Raw genomic sequence first — 21,330 nt, 5'->3', positions numbered from 1 at the left:
TTTTGGGTCTGGTCCCCTTCCCAAGGATGTTGAACTTCATTATATTGGGTCACTATTATTTGGTACCAACACTATAGTTACTTCTTTAGCCAACTCTTGAGTGTTACTTAGCATTAAATCAAGAACCATCTCCCTCTTTGTGTGATACAGAACTAGCTGTTCCAAGAAGCCATCATTTAAATTATTGAGAAATTGCCTTTCTAAACTTTGTCTCAAATTGACATTTAGCCAGTTTATGCATGGGTAAATGAAGTTACGTATTACTACTCTTTTTATGAGAGAATAGTTGCCTCTCTGCTCTTCCTTGACATTGGGTACTCAGTGTCCCTTTCCTGCTCAGGAGGTTAATAGTAAAATTCTTCTCAAATATTTGTACTCATATAACTTGATATGAATCCATTCAGATTCTCTCTATAGCCATCTCTCCTCAGACTTTTTCTCTCACTAGATTCCATGGAATCCTTTAAGCATAGCACTACCCTTACATCTCTGTGATCTGGTCTGTATAATTTATAAGCCAGGTACCTAACTGATTTTTTTTTCATTCCTATGTGTTTCAGAAATGCTTCTTATGTCAAGCTTCTCTTCCCCTGTAGGCATTCTAGTTTGCCTGGTTTTCCTTTCGGTCTTTTTGCCCCGGTTTATCAATATCTACAATTTTGCAGCCAGGTTCCTTTTTTTTTTTCATTCTGATCCCTTTGTGCTGCTGAAGGCACAAAAGTGATGAAATCTGACCAGCTGAGAGTTTTGCTGGTACTCAGCATAGAGCATGCATCACTGGCCTGAACCAGGCATAGCTTCAATGCCACCTTTCTTCCCTGTCCTGGCTCCAGTTTAGGGGATATGCAAGGACACGAAGGGGCAGGGACAGAGCACTGTTGTGCTCTAGCTATTTTCAGTCACACAAGCTGTTCTAAACTGTCCTGTGGCATGGGCCAAAGAATCCAGGAGCTGTAAATGACCTCTGTGCCAAGCAGTTCTCAGCCAAGGCACTGGCCCTTTATTTTTGGCTTGGGCTTATTTTTATTTAACGCTTTTTCTATAACTCGGGCACTGGCACCCTTTTACTCTTCAGCAATGTAGGTCTTTGATCTCAATCTGTCCCTCCTCCCATTGTATTCAGTACTGGGTACAGAATTCTGTTATATCACTACATTTCTAGCAGATTTCTTTGCTTGATTTTTAAGCAATACTCAGCAACTCTTGGCTTTCTGCCAGTAATAGTTTGGATGATTCTCCAAACTCTTGCCAATTTTCTGTACCAGTAGCTCTCCCTTCTCCAGAAAGTTCTGCAGTGCCTAAAAAATATCTTTCTCTTTACCCCCATGTTTCAAATCCCTAAAGCTTCTGTTTGGACCTGTATGTGGAACTGGAAAAATTTCAGAGAAAGCTATCACAGAGGCCCTGGACCTAAAGCTTTTTTTTAGTTAGCTCAATTGAGCTTTCATGACCAGTCTTTTGCCCCTCTATGTCGTTGGTATCCTTCCACCTTTGTCTAGATGTATGATGTGATCTCTCACCTGTATACCTGAGAGTTAAGTCACTTAATGGTTTTCATGGTCACTGCATACATAGCTATCAATATTCTAAGGATTGACTTTCCTGTCACCACAGCTTCTCTACATTTCACAACTATATCCCTTCTGGAATGACCACCTTCATATACAACTGATTCAAACTCTCTTGTGCTCACTCTCAGGCCTGGTCTACACGACGCGTTTAAACCGAATTTAGCAGCGTTAAACCAATTTAACGCTGCACCCGTCCACACAACAAGGCCCTTTATATCGATATAAAGGGCTCTTTAAACCGATTTCTGTACTCCTCCCCAACGAGAGGAGTAGTGCTGAAATCGGTATTGCCATGTCGGATTAGAATTAGTGTGGCCACAAATCGACAGTATTGGCCTCCGGGCAATATCCCACAGTGCACCATTGTGACCGCTCTGGAAAGCAATCTGAACTCAAACGCACTGGCCAGGTAGACAGGAAAAGCCCCACAAACTTTTGAATTTCATTTCCTGTTTGCCCAGCATGGAGCTCTGATCAGCACGAGTGGCGATGCAGTCCCAAATCCAAAAAGAGCTCCAGCATGGACCGTATGGGAGATACTGGATCTGATCGCTGTATGGGGAGACAAATCTGTTCTATCAGAGCTCCGTTACAGAAGATGAAATGACAAAGCAGTTGAAAAAATCTCCAGGCTATGATAGACAGAGGCCACAGCATGGACTCAGCACAGTGCTGTGTGACAAGCGTAACAGAAAGCGGAAGAATCAAATGGACGTTCATAGAGGGAGGGACCGAGGGGGTACTGAGGACTCCAGCTATCCCACAGTCCCCGCAGTCTCTGAAAAGCATTTGCATTCTTGGCTGAGCTCCCAATGCCTGTAGGGTCAAAAACATTGTCCGGGGTGGTTCAGGGTATATCTCATCAATTTACCCCCCCTCCCATGGAAAGAAAAGGTAAAAAAATAGTTTCTTGCCATTTTTCAATGCTACCATATGTCTACTGCATGCTGCTGGTAGACGCGGTGCTGCGGCGCTGAACACCAGCATGCCCTCCCCTTTCTTTCCTGATGGCAGATGGTACAAAATGGGGGAAAACCGTCATCATCCCGTGAGTGCTCCTGGCTGTCCTCGGTGAGGTCAGCCGGGAGCACCTGGGTAAAAATGGGAATGACTATCTGTCATTCCTGGCAGACAGTACAAAATGCTTGTTAACTGTCCTCATCATAGCAGCTGGAGCCTGAGCTCCATCAGCCACCACCACCCCTTTCGTGTCTAAAGAAAAGATTCTGTACTGCCTGGACTATCATAGCAGCGGGAGGCTGCGCTCCTCTCCCCCGCATCCTTTAATGTCCTGCCTGGACTATCATAGCAGCTGGAGGCTGCCTCCCCCTCATTTTATCTCGCTAAAAAGTCAATGTTTCTTATTCCTGCATTATTACTACATCACACAAATGGGGGGACATTGCAACAGTAGCCCAGGAGGGTTGGGGAGGAGGAAAGCAACGGGTGGGGTTGTTGCAGGGGTACCCTCTAGAATGGTATGCAGCTCATCATTTCTGCGGGATCTCTGGGGCTCTGACCCAGAGCGGCTGTGCTCTCTGGCTCTCCAGTAGACTTGCTCCATACTCTAGGCAAGACTGACTCTATTTTTAGACAAAACATAAAGAAGGGAATGACCCACGGAGTCATTCCCATTTTTGTCCATGCAACCCCGACTGACCTCAGCGAGGCCAACAAGGAGCACCCATGACAGCAGCGGACGGTACAAAATGATTGATAACCGTCATTGCCAATTTCCAACTGCAAACAGTACAAAATGATTGATAACCGTCATCTCATCACCAATTTACAATGACAGACAGTGCAATAGGGATGGTAATCATCTCTGCTACCTTGCAAAGGCAAATGAATGCTGCTGTGTAGCACTGCAGTACCGCCTCTGTCAGCAGCGTCCAGTACACATACGGTGACAATGACAAAAGGCAAAACAGGCTCCATGGTTGCCATGCTATGGCGTCTGCCAGGGCAATCCAGGGGAAAAAGGGTGCGAAATGATTGTCTGCCGTTGCTTTCATGGAGGAAGGATTGAGTGACGACATTTACCCAGAATCACCCGCGACACTGTTTTTGCACCATCATGCATTGGGATCTCAACCCAGAATTCCAATGGGCCAGAGCAATTGCGGGGACTATGGAATAGCTACGGGATAGCTACCCACAGTACAACGCTCCAGAAATCGACGCTAGCCTCGGTACATGGACGCACACCACCAAATTAATGTGCTTAGTGTGGCCACGTGCACTCTACTTTATACAATCTGTTTTACAAAACCGGTTTATATAAAATCAGAATAATCCCGTAGTGTAGACAGTGCTTAACTCTGTCTGTCAGGTCTCTGAGCTCTAAAGATTCTATCATTTCTTCATTACTCCACAGTCTCTTGTTCTAATGTTGTTCCACTATAAACCCATCTGCTGGTCACACAAAGATAGCAAATAAAGAACAAATACCAACTAGATACAAATTGTTGGTAGGAATTAAGAAAAATGGAACTGGCTGTCTGTGTGAGATTATCCTTTTTTGATGGATCAAATGATATGATTAAAAAACCCTGAAGGTTTAAAAATATCTATTTTTGTACACTCATGGTAACAAAAAATCTGTACTGCCCTTATCTCTTTTTGATAGTCAGCCTCTCTTACAACTTAGAGGGAAAAATAACTCAGACTGTCAATGATTCTATTTTATAATAAATAGTTATTAACTAAAAATCTACCACCTTAGTTTTCCTTACAAGTACTTTTGTTTATTTTATGGGCTAGATTCTCCATGCTCTGCTCCAGCACAGTAGTCAGAAATGTTAACTTTGAATTTTTGACTGGAAAGCACATTTCACAATGTCCAGATCTTGAGTACCACTTAACAGATTTCAGAGTGGTAGCCGTGTTAGTCTGTATCAGCAAAAAGAAAAGAAGTACTCGTGGCACCTTAGAGACTAACAAATTTATTTGAGCACAGGCTTTCATGGGCTAAAACCCACTTCATTGGATACATGTAGTGGAAAATACAGTAGGAAGATACATATACACAGGATGTGAAAAAATGAATTTGTTAGTCTCTAAGGTGCCACAAGTACTCCTTGTTCTTTTTGCCAATTAATAGAATTTGTTCTTCTAAGTCTTACCATGGAAAAGTTTAAAGCAAGTGCATTTTAGTAATTATTCATTTGAAATGAAAAATACTGGTTGATACTTTGAGACTTTTAATGGCAACATTAGTCACTGCTTCTACCAGCACTACAAGTCATTAGGGGGACCAATCGGAAAGATTCAGGAAATTCATTGGGAGTTAAAAGAGATAATAGCTGAAAACCCTAAAGCTAAAGTACTCCTGTTCTAAAGCTAATTGACTACCATGCAGATTGGCATTGAAGATGTCTCTGCACATGAATTCCCACATGCACAACTTTTATTTTCACAAGGAAATAAGAAATGCATTGGTTTCCCTTTTATAAATCAGGCTTGCACATGCACTTTTCATCTTGTATTTTTCTGCCCTCTAGTGACAAACCAAAAATATTTTTAGAAAAAAATCTATAGACACTTTAAAGATGTCACTGTATTTTCTGAGGCCATCTCAGGCCACTAACTTTACTTACTAATATGCTACAGTGTGTATTTAGGGTGACCAGACAGCAAGTGTAAAAAATCGGGACGGGGGTGGGGAATAATAGGAGCCTATAGAAGAAAAAGACCCCAAAATCAGGACTGTCACTACAAAATCGGGACATCTGGTCGCCATATGTGTATTAGTTGCTAATTTATAGTTTGTGATGTAACTAATAAATGGTGACCAGAAATGTGGTTCTATTTTTTCTGAATTTCAGCTGGTATACAATATACTGGGGAAAATTACTGAACTTTAAAGGTGACCTTCACATAAAGTATAGTAATAAATAAACTGAAGGTATTCTGATGTGGTATAATGCCCCCAACAGCAAGACTGAGGAAGATATTAAGGGACTGATCCACCTTCAATTCTCACTGACCTCAGAGGGAGCTGATGATGTTCAGCACCTTGCCGGAATGCTTAGCACTTTTAAGAATCAACCTCTTAGCACAAAAGAATGTTAACCCTTTTTTCCCCCCCTCTCCAATTCAGGCCCTGCAAGTCCACAAAGTCCTGTGAGCCATAGGTCAGCTCCATGTTCTAGCTGCTATAGAGCCCTCCTGGAGCATGAAGCCAGACAAAGTGGGTTTTATTTAGTATAATCATGCGGGCTTGTTGAAATGGTTTTACTTTAGATCCTCAAAGGCATAATGTATTTTAAAACCCTACCAGATTTCTAATTTATTTCATTAATGTTTCAGAATCCCTTCTGTCAGGAAAAGAAATACAGTACAGTATAAACTGTATGCTTCTGAGAAATATATCTCTGGTTTTAAATGTCATCTTATGTGGGGGAGATAAATATCCCACACTGAAATCTCTCTCTCTAGACTTCAGTGGAAACTGCTGGGTGCTTTGCATTTTTAAAAATCAGGCCACATAGGTGCCTAAATTAAATAGAGCTCTTAGCTGCCCTATTCAGCGTTTCTCAAATGCGGCCACCAGGGGCTTTTCTTGCAGTCACAGCCTCCTTGGTGGTGATTGGAGAGGGGGCAAAGTAGACGCCCCTTCCCCGGGATCGCTAGCAGGGGTTGGTCCCTGGCCCCTTCTGGGACCACAAACACTGTAGGAGCAGGTGACCAGTATGAGTTCCTCACCTTCCTGGGGGTGGTGGGGCTTGTGCATAGGTGCTGGAACTAGCGATGCTGCCACATCCCTTGGCTTGAAGTGGTTTCCATTATATCCAGGGTTTAAAGTTTGGTTCAATGACTCTCAGCACCCCCACTATACAAATTGTTCCAGCACCCTTGGGCTTGGGCTGTGGGCTTGGGCTATGGGCCCTGGGGTGGTGAGCAGCAGGCTCTAGCCATGCAGCGACAGGCTCTGTCCGCCAGCCGCCGGGCTTCTGGCTCTGGGCTCGCTCCCCATCCCACATTGTCCTTGGCCCCCGCTGCCTCCTCCAGCCCCCAGCCATGCAGCAGGACTCCAGGCTACAGCCCTGGACTCACCCCACCTGCATCACTCTGACCCGCACTGCCTCTTCCACCCCCCCATCCAGTCACCCATTGGCCCTGACCCTCCTGCTGCCGTACCAACCTCCACATCCAGGGTTTGTCCCCCAGCTTGCCGGGGATGAGTGAGTCTGCTGTGAAAAGTGATATTAACAAATATACAAATATAACTTTTCATAGTAGCAGACTTACTAGCTAGCAAGTCTTAAAAAAAAAAAGCAACCAAAAAAGCAAACTATGCAAAGCACCTTATTTATGTTTCTATTCTGTTTAGGTCCAGTAAAGAATAGAGAAAACTGTACATTATTTTTATTAATGAATCTGAAAAAAAAACAACAAAAAACCCCTACATAAATAAATTACAATGATTTGGACATGTATATGGGCATATTTATTTGTTTTTCCTAAAATTAATTAAGTGCTTTAGGAAAGACAGTCAGAGTGGCCACCACCAAGAGTTAGTTGCTGCACTGTGAGGCCACCAAAAAAATTGTTGTGAGATCGCCTGCCTCAAGTAAGACTGCAACAAACTTTCTATTTAAGAGCCACTTTTATAAAATGCTGTGAAATCCACATGCCTAGGAAGATTACCATGGAAACTGGTAGGCCACCTCAAACATAGGCATATAATATCTGATGTCAAATCAGGGTAATTTGACAAAAGATATAGGTCCTCCAAAAACAGACCTGATTTTTTAAATTACTCTTCTGATGCTTTTTTGCCCACAAATTCCAGGAGAATGGGGGACTGCAGACTGTGCATGTGAAAATCTGGCCTGAAGCTCCTTTTAAATTTCAACAAAGGTCAGAGTTTGGTTTAATAAAGCTTATTCTTCAGGAAAGCAAAGCCTCATTCCTGAAGGTGGGAATATGAGCAGCTCACAGTTGTTTAGAAGGAGCTCAGTGAGTGATAGACTGGTGGACTGACCTGCTCACAGAGGGCTTGTCACTAACGCACGTGAGCTATTCAAGAGTAAATAATGAAGGCACTTTAGTTTTACCAAGCTATAAACTCCAAGCAAGCAGTGGAGACAAGTCTAGCCTCAGTTGCTGCCGTAGGCCTTGGCTACACTTGCAAGTTGGAGCACATTAAATCAGCCCCAGGCACCCTAACTCCTGAGGTGTCCTCACTGGCAAGACACTTCGTGCGCCTGGACTGTGCAGCTGGGGCACTCCTGGAAATCCACCTCCATGAGACGCAAAGAGCTTGCTGCACCCTGGCTGAAATGCTGGGGTGTCAGTGAGGCTGATGTGTTGCATTACTGCGCTGTGACTGGCTTCTGGAAACATCCCATAATCCCCTGAAGTCAAGTGACCACTCTGGTCATTGTTCTGAACTTGGCTGAGGGCATGTGGATATCCCCTTTCAAAGCTCAGTTTCTGACAGCCTCCATTCTTATCTGCTCCAGGACAAAGCAAACCATTACTGTAGAATGCTTCTGCTGCAGAGGCAGGCGTTTGTGCCTTGTATGTGTGTGTGAGAGAGAGAGAGAGCGAGCAAGGCAGTGCGAGGAAGGCAGATGTCGGGGCTTCCCCCTGCTGCTGTCTGAACTTGCAAGACAGCCTGCTGACACACTCTTCCCCCCAAAATACAGTCTCTCCCCCCACATACACACAACACCCTCCCTTTCACACTCCCACTCCCCATTTGAAAAGCATGCTGCAGCCACTTGCACACTGGAATAGCTACCACAATGCACTGCTCTCTGTGACGTTGCAAGAGCTGCTCATGTGGCCAAGCCACTGCACTTTCAACTGACAGTGTAAACACAGGGCAGCACTTTCCCTGCTGCGCTCTCCGAGGGCTTGTTTAACTCCCAGCACTCTACATCTGCAAGTGTAGCCATGCCCTTAAGGAGTTCTCAAACTGTGGGTCGGGACCCCTCGGGGTCATGAGGCTATTATGTGAGGGGGTCACGAGCTGTCAGCCTCCACCTCAAACCCCACTTTGCCTCTAGCAGTTATAATGTTAAATAGATAAAAAATGTTAATTTAGAAGGTTTGCACTCAGAGGCTTGCTATGTGAAAGGGGTCACCAGTACAAAAGTTTGAGAATCACTGCCTTAGAGAAAGATGGTAGTATACAAGCCCCAAGCCCGAGTTTGACTTCACTTCTTACCTGACTGCACACACATCCAGTTCTCTCTGATTAAAGGCTCATTTTGCCAAGTGATTTAAAAGTCAGTTTGTATTGTGACTACTTTTATGCATATGGTCTCTTTGGACCTACCAGAAATCTATGGGCAGCATCCACCTAAATATATATATACACCTGGGCTGCCCTTGACCTCATCTAACATATGCCTTGGCGCTCTGTGTACAGAATCACTAGGGGCCCTGTGAGATTTAAAAGGAAAGATGACGTAGTGATTTAGGCAGCAAAATGCAACTAGACTCCTGACCCACACTTTACACATCTCAGGGCTTGTACACAAGCACTTCTGTCCCTCAGGGGTGTGAATAAGGCACCCCTTGAGTGAGATAAGTTATACTGACCAAAGCACAGTATGGACGGTGCTATGGGCAGGGTAGAGCTCTGCCCAGACACATAGCTACCCCCTCTCCTGGAGATGGTTTTATGAGGCCAACAGGAGTGCTCTAGGCTGCCTTAGAGCATGCAACCCCTGATCCCCACGGGGTTCGGGGAAGCTCCAGTCTGCCTTGGAGTAGCAGGTACGCGGCCGCATGGCACCGCGGGCAGGCTGCCGTGTCCTCAGCCACGGCACAGTGCGAAGCAAAGGACCCCACCACCCGCCCCTAGGCGCCGCGGCACCAGTGCGCCGACAGGCTCCCCCGCCTCACCACTGGGCTCTCACGCTGAATGGGCCCCGCCCCCTGCCTATATCACTGCCGACTCCGAGTCTCCGCGCAGTGCGCTCAGGCTGTGTGAGTCTCGCCTCGCGCATGCGCAAACAGCAGCGCTCACGCTCTGTGTTGTCTCGTGGCGGCTGTCCTTTCTGCGCATGCTTTGTGTGCCGCATACCCAGCCGCTCCCCCAAATTGAACGCACGCATGCGCAGCGTGTCTGGTTCCGGCCGCTGGAGTTGTGAGAGGGAGGGAGTCTGGCCGGGGCTGACTCGGGCTCGCTTCCTCCTGTGGCGAGGCGTGTCGGGAGTCAGGGCCATGGCGAGGAGCGGCCCGTGACAGGCACCCGGAACGCTGCTGCTGGGCAGGGGAGCGCCATGGCCGGGCGGCGAGGCGCGGGCGGGGCGGCCCCCATGGCGGAGGCGCCGGGCTGTGGGCCTGCGGCGGAGCCGGCCCGGGAGCTGTTCGAGGCCTGCAGGAACGGGGACGTGGAGCGGGTTAAGCGGCTGGTGCGGCCCGAGAGCGTGAACGGCAGGGACACGGCGGGCAGGAAGTCCAGCCCCCTGCACTTCGCCGCAGGTACCGCGGGCACGTCTGCTCTGGCGGGGCCGGCGCCTCCAGCCCGGGCCTGTGTGGGAGTGACCCGCTCCTGGCTGTGCCACGCACCGGGCCCCGAGTGCAGGGGTGCCTGGGGACTGCCCAACGCGCGAACCCGGCAGCCTGGCCCTGTCGGAGCCTGTGATCGCTTCTTGTGGCGGGGCTCCTGGCTCTGCACAGCGTATCTCCTCGAGAGGGGCTGTGTCTGTGCTTCAGTGACGAGCGGGGGGGGGGGTTACCCACCCCCGGTCAGTTGTACATACGCCAACTTGGCGATCCGCCGAGCTTACTGGGCTCCAAACACCCACTGGTGACGGTAAGAGTTAGTCCCAGTCGCCACAGAGAATGGGACCTGCCCAATTGAACGGAAGACGGTGGCCGCTGACTGGGTGGTATGGCCTTCTCGCTAAGGTGCTGGACTAGGACCCAGGGGATCTGAGTTCAGGTCTTGGCAGCGTTTCTCAAACTTCCTGTTTGACAAGTCCTTTGAATCTCAGAAGCTGCGTTGGTTTCCCTCATGTTAAATTGGAGTACTAATGCTTTCTGCTGTACAGAAATGTTAGAGATATCCTATGTACTACAATAAGAACAGAAGTACTTGTGGCACCTTAGAGACTAACGTTTATTTGAGCATAAGCTTTCTTGGGCTACAGCCCACTTCATCAGGTGCATAGAATGGCCCATATAGTAAGAAAACAAACACACACACCTGAAAAGGTAGAAGTTACCATACCAACTCTAAGAGGCTAATTAATTAAAATTAGTTATCAGCAGGAGGGGAAAAAAAACTTCTGTAGTGACAATCAAGAGAGCCCATTCCAGACAGTTGACAAGGTGTGAGGATACTTAACCTGGGGAAATTGCAGATACAACACAGCTACTCTTTAAGTATTTAGATTGAGAGTTAAGAATTAGACAGCTTATCTCATGTTGATTTTAAAACTGCCCTGTATTAGAACTTCTTACATTGTCTGACAGGTCCCTTTTGTAAGTCCCAAACTTTATGCACTTTTTTTTGTTTGTTGTCACTTGTAAATGAACATTACTGCATCCTAACAAACTGAATCTAATCAGTCATTGCAGCTGGTCAGGAGATTGTGTTCTATTGCTTCAGGCACAGACCTGGCTGTAGCTGTCCAAACACTTATGTGGATGCTTTAGGCTTGCCTATTGCAACTCATTTCTAGGGATAAATGGTACAAAATCAGCAGCCCATTATTTGCCAAACATAGGTCATTATGAACATGTAGCTTTGCTGCTCCACTCTGAATAGAGTCCTGCTGTGTGTCTTTTCATATTCAAAGGCCTTCATGGGGTTGGCCCTAATTACCTGAAAGCCTCTTGCAGGATAGCTGTATTCCACTGAAATTGTGAAATAGTTTACCATTAAAGGGAAGCTATGAACACATGAGACAACTTTAATAGATTATGGAACTCCTAATGCTTTCAAAACCTAAGTACCAAACTCATTTCTTTCAATAAGATCTTTACACACAGCACACCTACAGTTGATTCTTAAACTCAAATTCCTTTGTTAGCCAGTCAAGCTATTTCTACTATAGGCTTGGGAAATAGAAGATAATCTAATTACTGAAGGGACGGAGACACACACACATTTCTCTTCAGATTGTGTAAAATTTAAGTGCCTAGATAAGAATAACCCTGCTTAATTTTGTCCAGTAGAACTTTCAAGGCTCTGAATAGCCTTAAAATAAATCACACAGTTATTAAATTCACAATAGAAACAGATAGGTGGTGTATGCCACTAGGTAGCAGAGATGTTGGGAGGATTCCATATTCCTCCCTTTGGTTCCTGAAAAAGGAGGATTACAAGGCAGTTACTGATGTCTTCCCTCCCAAGACCGCAGGATCTTTCTGGTAGAGAGACCTACCTGTTAGTCTCTCTTGAGAAGATCTACTTATAGTCTTCCATTGGATGGAACTTTTCCACTGTGAACATAACCGTAGTAAGTGAAAAAGAATAACGTGATTGGTAGCAAACTCGTGTTTTGGGTTTTTTGTTCCATTATTCCGGATGTGAATAAGAAGGGCTGCTCTTTCGGTCTTCTGTCTCTGGAGGATTACCAGACTACTGAAGATAGACGTAACCTACCAGGAAGTGGTAACAAAGGCTCTGCTGTAGTTTTGCACAGCAGAGCCTCTTGTTAGTGAGGGTAGGTGTGCACACCTTTGTATTAATGCATATGCTAGGCAACCTTTTTTGTTTGGTTTAGTTCAGTTCTGGAGAAGTGTGCTGATTATGAAGTGTACTGACATCTTTGCAACAGAGATGCCACAATACCAGGGAACTTGTGTTCTGTTTTAACTTGTATTGTCACTTTGGCTTAGACTTTAAAAAGTGCAGCCTGTTAGACAAGGTCTACTTCTCTCCCATTCCTTAAATAAATAATTTCCATTCTTCCTCCTGGTCTAAAGGACTTACTTTTAGAGTTGACTTTACTAACTGGAAAGAGTTGAGAGAACAGGCTGTTCTCATGTGCTGCTGTCTGGAAACAATGGATCTGGGGATCTTGGTGGAGATTAATTTTGATGTTTCTTAACTCCATTGCACACATAAGATGAACGTATGGCAGTTAAGTTGTATTGAAGCTTAAGTCAAGAGTGTCACTGCACAACAAAGCAGGCATGTAATCAAGTCGAATTAGCAAAAGTTAGGGGCATGTGTAAGGCTATGTCTATGCTATAGAAGCACAGCTAAGACCCTAGTGTAGAGACTCATTAAGTTGATGAAAGGGTTTTTCTGTCACTGTAGCTAATCCACTTGTCTAGGAGGAGGTGGTGTGTCTCAGGGGTGTGAATTTTTCTCTCCCCTGAGCAATGTTCCAACGTCAGCCTAAGTTCTAGGTGTAGACTGGGCCTAGGACGATCAGGCAAGTAACCCTTTTTGTCATGGAGCATGACAACCAGAAAATCCACAGATTCAAGGGATTTGTAATAGCCAGAATGCCCTTCCTAAAACATTCAAGTTTTTTGTTTATTTGTTTTTAAACAGAAGACATGAGGAACAGATATATTTAGTTTGTAAACTCTTTGGAGCAGGGATTGTGTGTCTCTGTGTGTGTACAGCAGCTAGAACAGTGGGGTCCTGGTCTGTGACTACAGCTCCTAGTTATTTGTATGTATTTATTGCATAGCAGGGAAATTAACCCAATGCCAAGAGAGGACTCGAGCCTCTCCTAGTGACTATAGATAATTACTGTTAGAATTAGAGAGATGCCAGAGAATACGGATATAAATCCGTTTCAAATCCTGAGAAAAGTCCAAGAAGTAAGTCAAGTAAAAGTCTAAATAAGACCTATCACTGAAGTAGACAGAGGAAGATCTTCAGCTGTCATCAGTAGCTGTATAATTGCTTGAATAAATATATAGATGTGTACCCCTCCTAGGCAGCAGAAGGATGTACTTAATCTGGTATAAAAGCTCTATTTTGTTGAAATCAGCATGCTTTAATACAGTGGTTCTGGTGACCCCTTTCACATAGCAAGCCTCTGAGTGCGACCCCACCCCCCTTATAAATTAAAAACACTTTAAAATATATTTTACATCATTAATGCTGGAGGTAAGGTGGAGTTTGGGGTGGAGGCTGACAGCTCCACCCCAAACCCACCCCATTTCTTTGTGACCCCCAGTTTAAGAACCCCTGCTTTAATGGTTATATCAACCAATGAGAATGCACCTCTCTTTAGAAAATAAAGGAAGTACAAATGGGAAAGTTGATTTAATTTGAGGTTTTCCACTTGCTTTAAATCCTCATTTAAAAATCAGTCTACTCTGCTCACTAGAGTTTTTGGTTTCTGCAGAAACACAAACTTGTACCTCTTTACAGATAAATGTGATTCTGAAGTGCCCCAAAGACCTTCATAGGCATCAATCACATCCTGTAAGGTTTCGTTCTGTGAGTAGGATATGCATGAGCAAGTGCCCTAAGTCATCCTAGCTTCTTGAAAAGAGACAGCTATAAAAACTTAATATAAATGGACAAGATTTGCAATGCTGGTGCATTTTCAATTAGAGAAATATTTAACATGTAGAGAGCATTGGACTAACAACATTACAAAACTGCTTTATGTAAATTTAGGCTTGTATTAGTACAAGATGACATTAAATCAGGCTTGCATAATTGTCACTTGCCAGCCTGTACATAATTTGCCTGTCTGCTCTGTGATGGACAAATATCGATATTTTACTTCAAAATATTACTTGCCCTATATGAGCAGGTAAGTAGAATTTTGCAGTACTTTGTTAAATTGGCTACATTTTTTGCTTTCCAGTAACTTAATTGGAATGTAAAGCCTCACCTAAGTGTTTATTTAAAAATCTGTTCACACTTCATTTTTGATCAGATATATATCATTGTATTAGGGATCACTGAATATAGAAATGGTGAACTTTCTCAAATTGTAGCTGTGCAAAGTCACTATGATAAATTACTTTATAGGCTATTTGTCCCCAATGTACAATTTCAGAATTAAACTACACTTATTTTTATAAGTGGGGGACATTCAGATTGTTTTGAGCAATGAATGGGGAGATAATGAAAACTTTAAGTAAGAAATCTACTTGCCTTCAATCAGGATCTTTCTTATGTAATGTTGACCTTTACAGACTTGAATATGTTGTCTGTGTGTCTCTCCCTCTCCCTTCACCCTCCCCCCCCCCAAAAAAAAAAAAAAAAAAAGAGATGGTAAGAAATAAAAGCTTGTGGCTGGTTATTTTTCCCTGCTCTGAAAAAACACTGACTAGAGAAATGAGACATTGGCTCTTCAAGAGACCTATTTTCTATATCTTAAAAAACAGAAAACAACCCAAAACCCAAGTTTTTGCTGCAGCAAAATTTGATCAGTGAATTAGAATACAGAACCCAGTTTGCTTCCAAACCAAGAAAGTGTAAGTACATGTTAAAAATAGGCTAAGCGCCAGCATATTCATAACACATTTTTGTTTGTTTGTTGTTTATACACAATCTAGTTTTCAACATTTTTTTTCCTATGAAACTTAATAATGGGTACTCTACTGTGAAAATCTAGCCTCTATCCAACATACATATTTTTTTTGAAGGAAGCTGCTGTTGTTGAGGTCTTAAGTTTCCTTATAGAAAACTCATCCTTCCATTATCACGATTTTTAACATAGTTGCATATCCCGTATTGCAGTGTGGCCATCTGTTCCCCCCACTAGTGACTGGACTACAAGGACATTTTTGCTTCACAGACTTTAAGCTAACTGGATCTTTTAACTCAGGAAATAGAGAGGCTCATGGTTTTAGATTCAGAGATCCCAGGTTTAAATCCTGCTACTGATGATGTGCTCAGAGGCAGTGCAGTACACTTGGAAGCTCATAAGAATTTTCATATCAAATCAGAGCAATAGTCCATGTACTCTAGTACCATATTTCTTCCTAATTCCAGGCGGTTAAGTCTTGATTAAACACAAAAGTTGTACTTTATTAACTACATTGGTATAGTGAAAAGTGGTACACCACGCTGCCCCCCTGTACAGGAAGAGAAATAAACTACTGTTATAAGATGCTGTTATACAGGCATAACTGCATCCATGCTGGAAGTTGTACCTGATCACAACTATTCAGTTAAAAAAATACCCCTAACCAAAATAGTTATACCACTAAAAGAGCTATGTGTAGATCCTGCTTTAATGATTGGGTTATGCTCTTAAGGATTGACAAGCCAGTCAGTTGACCACCTGTTGTTTGACCACAGTCAAACATGGTCAGATATTTCAGCAGGAATGCTCTAATGTAGGCAGCAGCCTGGGCCTACCTTTTTTATCATAGGACCATCTGTTAGCAAACCTACTAAATGTCTTGATCATTTTATTACATGCTAATGGTTGGGGAAAGAGGTGAGGTGAACTAATGGAAAGATGAGCTTGGGCAGGAGGGATAGCTCAGTGATTTGAGCTTTGGCCTGTTAAACCCAGGATTATGAGTTCAATCCTTGAGGGGGCCACTTGGGCATGGGGGCAAAATCAGTACTTGGTCCTGCTAGTGAAGGCAGGGGGCTGGACTTGATGACCTTTCTGTGAGATAGGTATGTCTCCATATATTATATTTGATTATCTGGAATCTTGAAGAAAAATATTGTATGAAGATCTTTATTTGTATACTAAGGCATTGGAGTACATGGTAGTTTGCAAAGCACATTAAACAAGACAGAAGACATGGTCCCTGCCCCAAATATCTTGCAATCTAAATTTACTAGACAAACATACAGAAGTTAACTGATAAAAGGAGTGGAAGAGGTATAGGATTGTTAAGTTATTAAACCTCCTCCCCCGACACAAGAAGCAAAGAGGCACAGTCCCCTTGAGTGCAGCAGGTTTCAGCATTGTAAAGCGCCAGTGTAGACAGTGCACCAGCTGTGAGAATACTGAATACAGTCTACTTATAAAAGCTCAAGAGAAAACAAAAATACAAAATATCACAAAAAAAATCAAGTGATCATTCCTACCCTTAATGCTGCCTACCTTCTTGAGCCATACTTGCTGGGCCAAGACTTTTCTGATGATGAATTTGATTAATCTTGTCATCTCATAGTGGGTTGTTGCAAAGGCTATATAAACAGTTCAGATGAAGGTAGCAAATTATAAAGCAAGAAGTATCCAGTTCAGTCCTAAAACAATGTGGAGTACAATCCCAGCAGTTGAATCAAAACAGTTAACCATCATCATAGTGGAAAGGGTTGTGTCCTCCTTGCACTCTAGCTTCAGTGGCAAAAATCCTTTTAGTATAGGTTTAAGAAGTAATCCTTTTAAAAACCAGAAATAGACTGAAGACCTAGTGAGCATGTATCACAGTTTAAGATTAGAGAGGAAAATGGCAGATGAAGAATTGACTCGGTATTTATCAGACAAAGAAGGCAATACTGCTGTGTTTGATGACAGATATAGATGAAGCAGATGATGAAAGCAGGATGTTCAAGGAGTTGGCCTGCTACTTGCCTAGCATAAGTGCATTTAAAAATGACTCCTTTATAGTTTTATTGCTAATTTCATATTTCTTTTGTAACCTTTCAGGCTGGACTAACATGCACATCTAATTGCTAAAAAGTAGTAATTCTCTAATTTTTTTAACTTCATTTGATTGTGTTTTTGCATTTTTTCTTGAGTTAACATAACTCAATAAAGTAACTTTTTTGTAATTAGGCATAAGTATGCATCTAAGGTGGTCACCAACCTGTAGATCGTGATCGACTGGTCAATCCTGGAGCCTCTGCCAGTCGATTGCAATCTCTGGCCACTAAAAGTCCGATGGTGCAGCAGGGTTAAGGGAAACTCCCTGCCTGCTCTGGCCCTGCGCCACTCCTGGAAGCGGCCAGCACGCCCCTGACGCCCTGGGGTAGGAGGGACAGGGCAGGCGTCTCCACGCGCTGCTTCTGCCTGTAAGCACTGCCACCACAGCTCCCATTGGCCAGGAATGGGGAATACAGCCAATGGGAGCTGCAGAGGCGGTGCTTGCAGAGAGGGGCAGCATGCAGAGCCACGTGCCTCCCTGGCTCCCAGGGGCTGCAGTGGCATGTTGGCCGCTTCCAGGAGCGGCGTGGTAGGGAGTCTGCCTTAGCCCCGCTGCCCAAGGTAAGTGCCGCTTGGCAGGAGCCTGCACACCTCCTGAACCCCAACCCCTCCTGCCCCAGCCTGGTGAAGGTGAGTGAGGGTGGGGGAGAGCCAGCAATGCAGGAGGTAGGGAATGGAGTGAGCAGGGCGGGGCCTCAGGGAAGGGACAGGGTAGATCCTGGGTTGCACTTAAATTTGAAAAGTGATCTTGTGCATAAAAAGATTGGAGACCACTGGTGTAAGGCTATGCCTACTGAAAACCAGACATTTTTATTCTTTTTTGTTACTGTTGTTACTGTTCCATTAAATTAGTGCTTTAAAATATGTGACCATTTTTTACATCATTTGGCAGTGTTTGACGGATCAATTGACTAGTTACTACATGACCAGTCAAAGGCCCAACTCTAATGAAATATAAATTCTTTATATATTTCTGATTATCTCTGGGGACTATGAATGTTCTTATTACTCGTTGGCCAAGTGAAGCAAGGTCTACTATGCAACTCCATAGTGTGTATGTAAATTGAAACACCAGAAAAGCATGAATCACTGGAAAATCAGGGCACCTGGACTGTCTGTGCTGCACACAAAGGAAATCATTCTGCTGCCTCCTGATGCTGCTTGCACCTCTCAGAGGTAGCAGCTTAGCTAACTTGCTGCATGGAGATCATGGTCTTTAGCCTGGGCTCTACCAAAAATGAGAGCCTTACAGAGGGGTTTTTGCTGGTGGGAGAAGCAGGGACTGGAGTGTGAGAGTCCACACTGTGGGGCTTGTAGTGATAAAGTGTAGGTGTGTGTGTAGACAAGCTCTTAGTGACTTTCCCAAGCTCACAGAGGAAGTCTGTAGCAGAACCCCAGAGAATTGAACCTAGTTTTCCTAAGTGCCGTGGGCACCTTAGGCACTCAACCATCTTTCCTCCCTATGCTTGTCAATGTCCTGGACTAATGTTATCTGATATTTTCAGGTCACAACGGTTTATCCTAGCATTTCTAACCAAGACAGCTGTAGTTACACTATATACTTAGGTATAGTATCAGTATACTTTTTAGCATTACATGTAGAGTTTTTAATACATTGGTTTCAATAAAAGTATTGCTGTAGCAGAGAACTCAGTTGTGGTTTCTTCTGTAGTAGTTTCCCTCTTTAAGTGTCTTGTTTTTCTAATTTTAATCTTGGCCTGATTCTTTTAATGCTTAGTGGTTTATACAGAGTCATATTTTTGTTTTAGGTTTTGGTCGGAAGGAAGTAGTTGAATATTTGCTTCAGAGTGGTGCCAATGTCCATGCACGAGATGATGGTGGCCTCATTCCTCTTCATAATGCCTGCTCTTTCGGTCACGCTGAAGTTGTCAGTCTTCTTTTGCATCATGGTGCAGATCCTAATGCTCGGGATAATTGGAACTATACTCCTCTTCATGAAGCTGCCATTAAGGGCAAGACTGATGTGTGCATAGGTAACTTTATCAGATTTTCCCCCTCAACTGACTTCTGTGTGAATTAAAACCCTGCAATGCCCAATTCTTAATTTTTTTTTTTTTTAAATCAAGCACTGCCCGTCACTAAATTCTAATTTGTCAGGTGCACACTCACAAAAATGAAAAATTTACTGTGAGCTGAAACTTGACACACAAAAATCTGTTGACTCATACCTATAAGTTACAGAAATGCAAAAATCCCACTGCCACCTTATATGGTTCTCTCTTAGGTGGAGAGAACTACATGGTGGGGAAGGGGAAAAGTAGTCGTGAATTTGATTTATTTTATAAGTAGTATTTTGACTACTAAGTGGTCTTTCTCTCTTCCCACACTGTGTTTTAGACTCATCCTGCCCTGTGCTGCTCCTCATAACACATGGAAGCAATAGAAACATTTTTTTAACATAATGACTTTGTTGTGGTCTTTTGTTCCCTGTACCCCCACTAAATTAGTCAGAGGCATCAGTCTTCACCCAAACCAACAGATTAAATTGAATTTATGTTTTAACTAGGTAGTTATGAGAGCTGTGAAGAGTATTAAACAGTTAATAAAGTGGTCAAGTAGTGAAATATGTGTCTGAGCCATCATCTTCCGGTTGTCTTGTCCAGTTTGCCAGAGGTGGATTTGATAAGTTTACCTTGGCATAAGAGCATGTCTGACATGTCAGGGATATTAGTTATGACCTAGGTGGCCTCAACATATGTAAAGTTTGGGCCAGGGAATCAAGAGTCTCCCCAACTTGGCCATTCTGTTGATGGGTCTTGGTGGGATGACAAGCCATATTTCAAAAGCCTAGTTTCTATCAGAGTTGTTTCACATGTGCTACTTTATAGTACTGCTGCAGCATGGTGCTGAACCAGCCATCCGAAATACAGATGGAAGGACAGCTTTGGATTTAGCAGACCCATCTGCAAAAGCAGTGCTGACAGGTAAGTGCTGTTTTTTTTAATCTGTAACTGAAGAGCATGGCTACCATTGCTCCTATTTCAAAAGTAATATGCTGTTCTGGATTTTTCTCAAATATTAGTTTAATTTCTATTTATTTGTGGTCAGTCCCCAAGTATAAATGACAGAACCTATCAGAATTTCAAGAGCACAAAGTACTAATTGTTTTAAAGAGGGGAAATAGCTGGAGACTTTGTGCTCTCCAAATACTGAAAGAAGAGGATAAGTAGAAAATTTTAGATTATGAAAACTTTTATCCATGAATTGTATGTTTATGTTTATGTAAGGAAATTGTTTTCTTTTCACTTTCAGGTGATTACAAGAAGGATGAACTCTTAGAAAGTGCCAGGTATGTATTAAATGTAGAAAACAATTTGCATATGGCAATATTTTCAGAATAACTCACTTTTTAATAACACATACAAATTAACTTTAAGATTGCTTTCTGAGTACATACAAGGCCTTGGACAGTCATTTTTGGGTTAAATTAATAAAACAATTATGGCACCCTTACCTCAGGACCTTGTCCTAATGGAGTCCCAGTAGCTAACTCACTCTCCCCAGCTTCTGACAGCACTGCCCTATCTAGGGTTCTGTCACTCCATCAACCACCACACTCCTACAGCTCTAGAAAGGAGCTAAACGCCCTCTGCCCCATGGAGCTGTTCTTATACTTAGGCTGGTGGGCCCTGATTGCTATGTCCCACACAGCCACTCTAGGCAGCTTGGAGGAGCCTCCAGCAGGGGGCCTCAGAGGATCTGGTATACCCGGTCATAAGTTCTACTTACAGTGAAGAACCTTAGGGTTCTTTCTTAAGCAGTGTTGATGAAAATAGCCAATTAATGTTAGACAAGATGTGATACGCAGTAGCTACTGGCTTGTAATATGTCAATGTTTATATTGTATAATTTGAAATCCTTTGTTGAAGTTGTTTTTAGTAAATTTTGAAACATTCCAGATAGCTGTTTTGTTGGTTCTGCTATTTGTGCCACACTGTAAATACTGAAGGCAACTAAAGTTGTTTTTATATTCAGTATCAATTGGCTAAAATGTCCTGTGTGTGTTTAAACTATTTTTTTTTCTAGGGGTGGTAATGAAGAAAAGATGATGGCTCTTCTTACACCATTAAATGTCAACTGTCATGCAAGTGATGGCAGAAAGGTATTTTAGCTCAAAGCCACATTTAAAGACATTTTGTTTTGAAATGTTAACGTTTATATTTAAAACTGCCATTTGAGTCAGATTTTTGGTATGTCAGATTCAACTTGTACTTAAAAAATTGTGT

General features: G+C 43.3%; 1 protein-coding gene across 4 annotated transcripts in view; it reads left to right on the top strand.

The window, feature by feature from the left end:
- Positions 1–9,649: 9,649 nt before the first annotated feature.
- TNKS2 (tankyrase 2) overlaps positions 9,650–21,330 on the top strand; it is a 58,624-nt gene continuing 46,943 nt past the window's right edge. For 3 of the 4 annotated variants that reach the window (XM_030568439.1, XM_030568441.1, XM_030568438.1), the window contains exons 1-5: positions 9,650–10,016; positions 18,853–19,077; positions 19,933–20,028; positions 20,357–20,393; positions 21,131–21,206. In XM_030568439.1, the coding sequence (XP_030424299.1) occupies positions 9,815–10,016; positions 18,853–19,077; positions 19,933–20,028; positions 20,357–20,393; positions 21,131–21,206 (636 nt within the window). In that variant the 5' untranslated portion in view covers positions 9,650–9,814. The remainder of the gene's footprint in view (positions 10,017–18,852; positions 19,078–19,932; positions 20,029–20,356; positions 20,394–21,130; positions 21,207–21,330) is intronic. The other variant, XM_030568440.1, reaches the window with a different exon arrangement.

The sequence above is a fragment of the Gopherus evgoodei genome, chromosome 7 (genome assembly GCF_007399415.2).
Source record: "Gopherus evgoodei ecotype Sinaloan lineage chromosome 7, rGopEvg1_v1.p, whole genome shotgun sequence".
In the NCBI taxonomy this organism is placed as follows: Eukaryota; Metazoa; Chordata; order Testudines; family Testudinidae; genus Gopherus; species Gopherus evgoodei.
The sequence above is the reverse complement of the archived record's forward strand: the minus strand, read 5'-3'. Positions and strand labels throughout refer to the sequence as shown.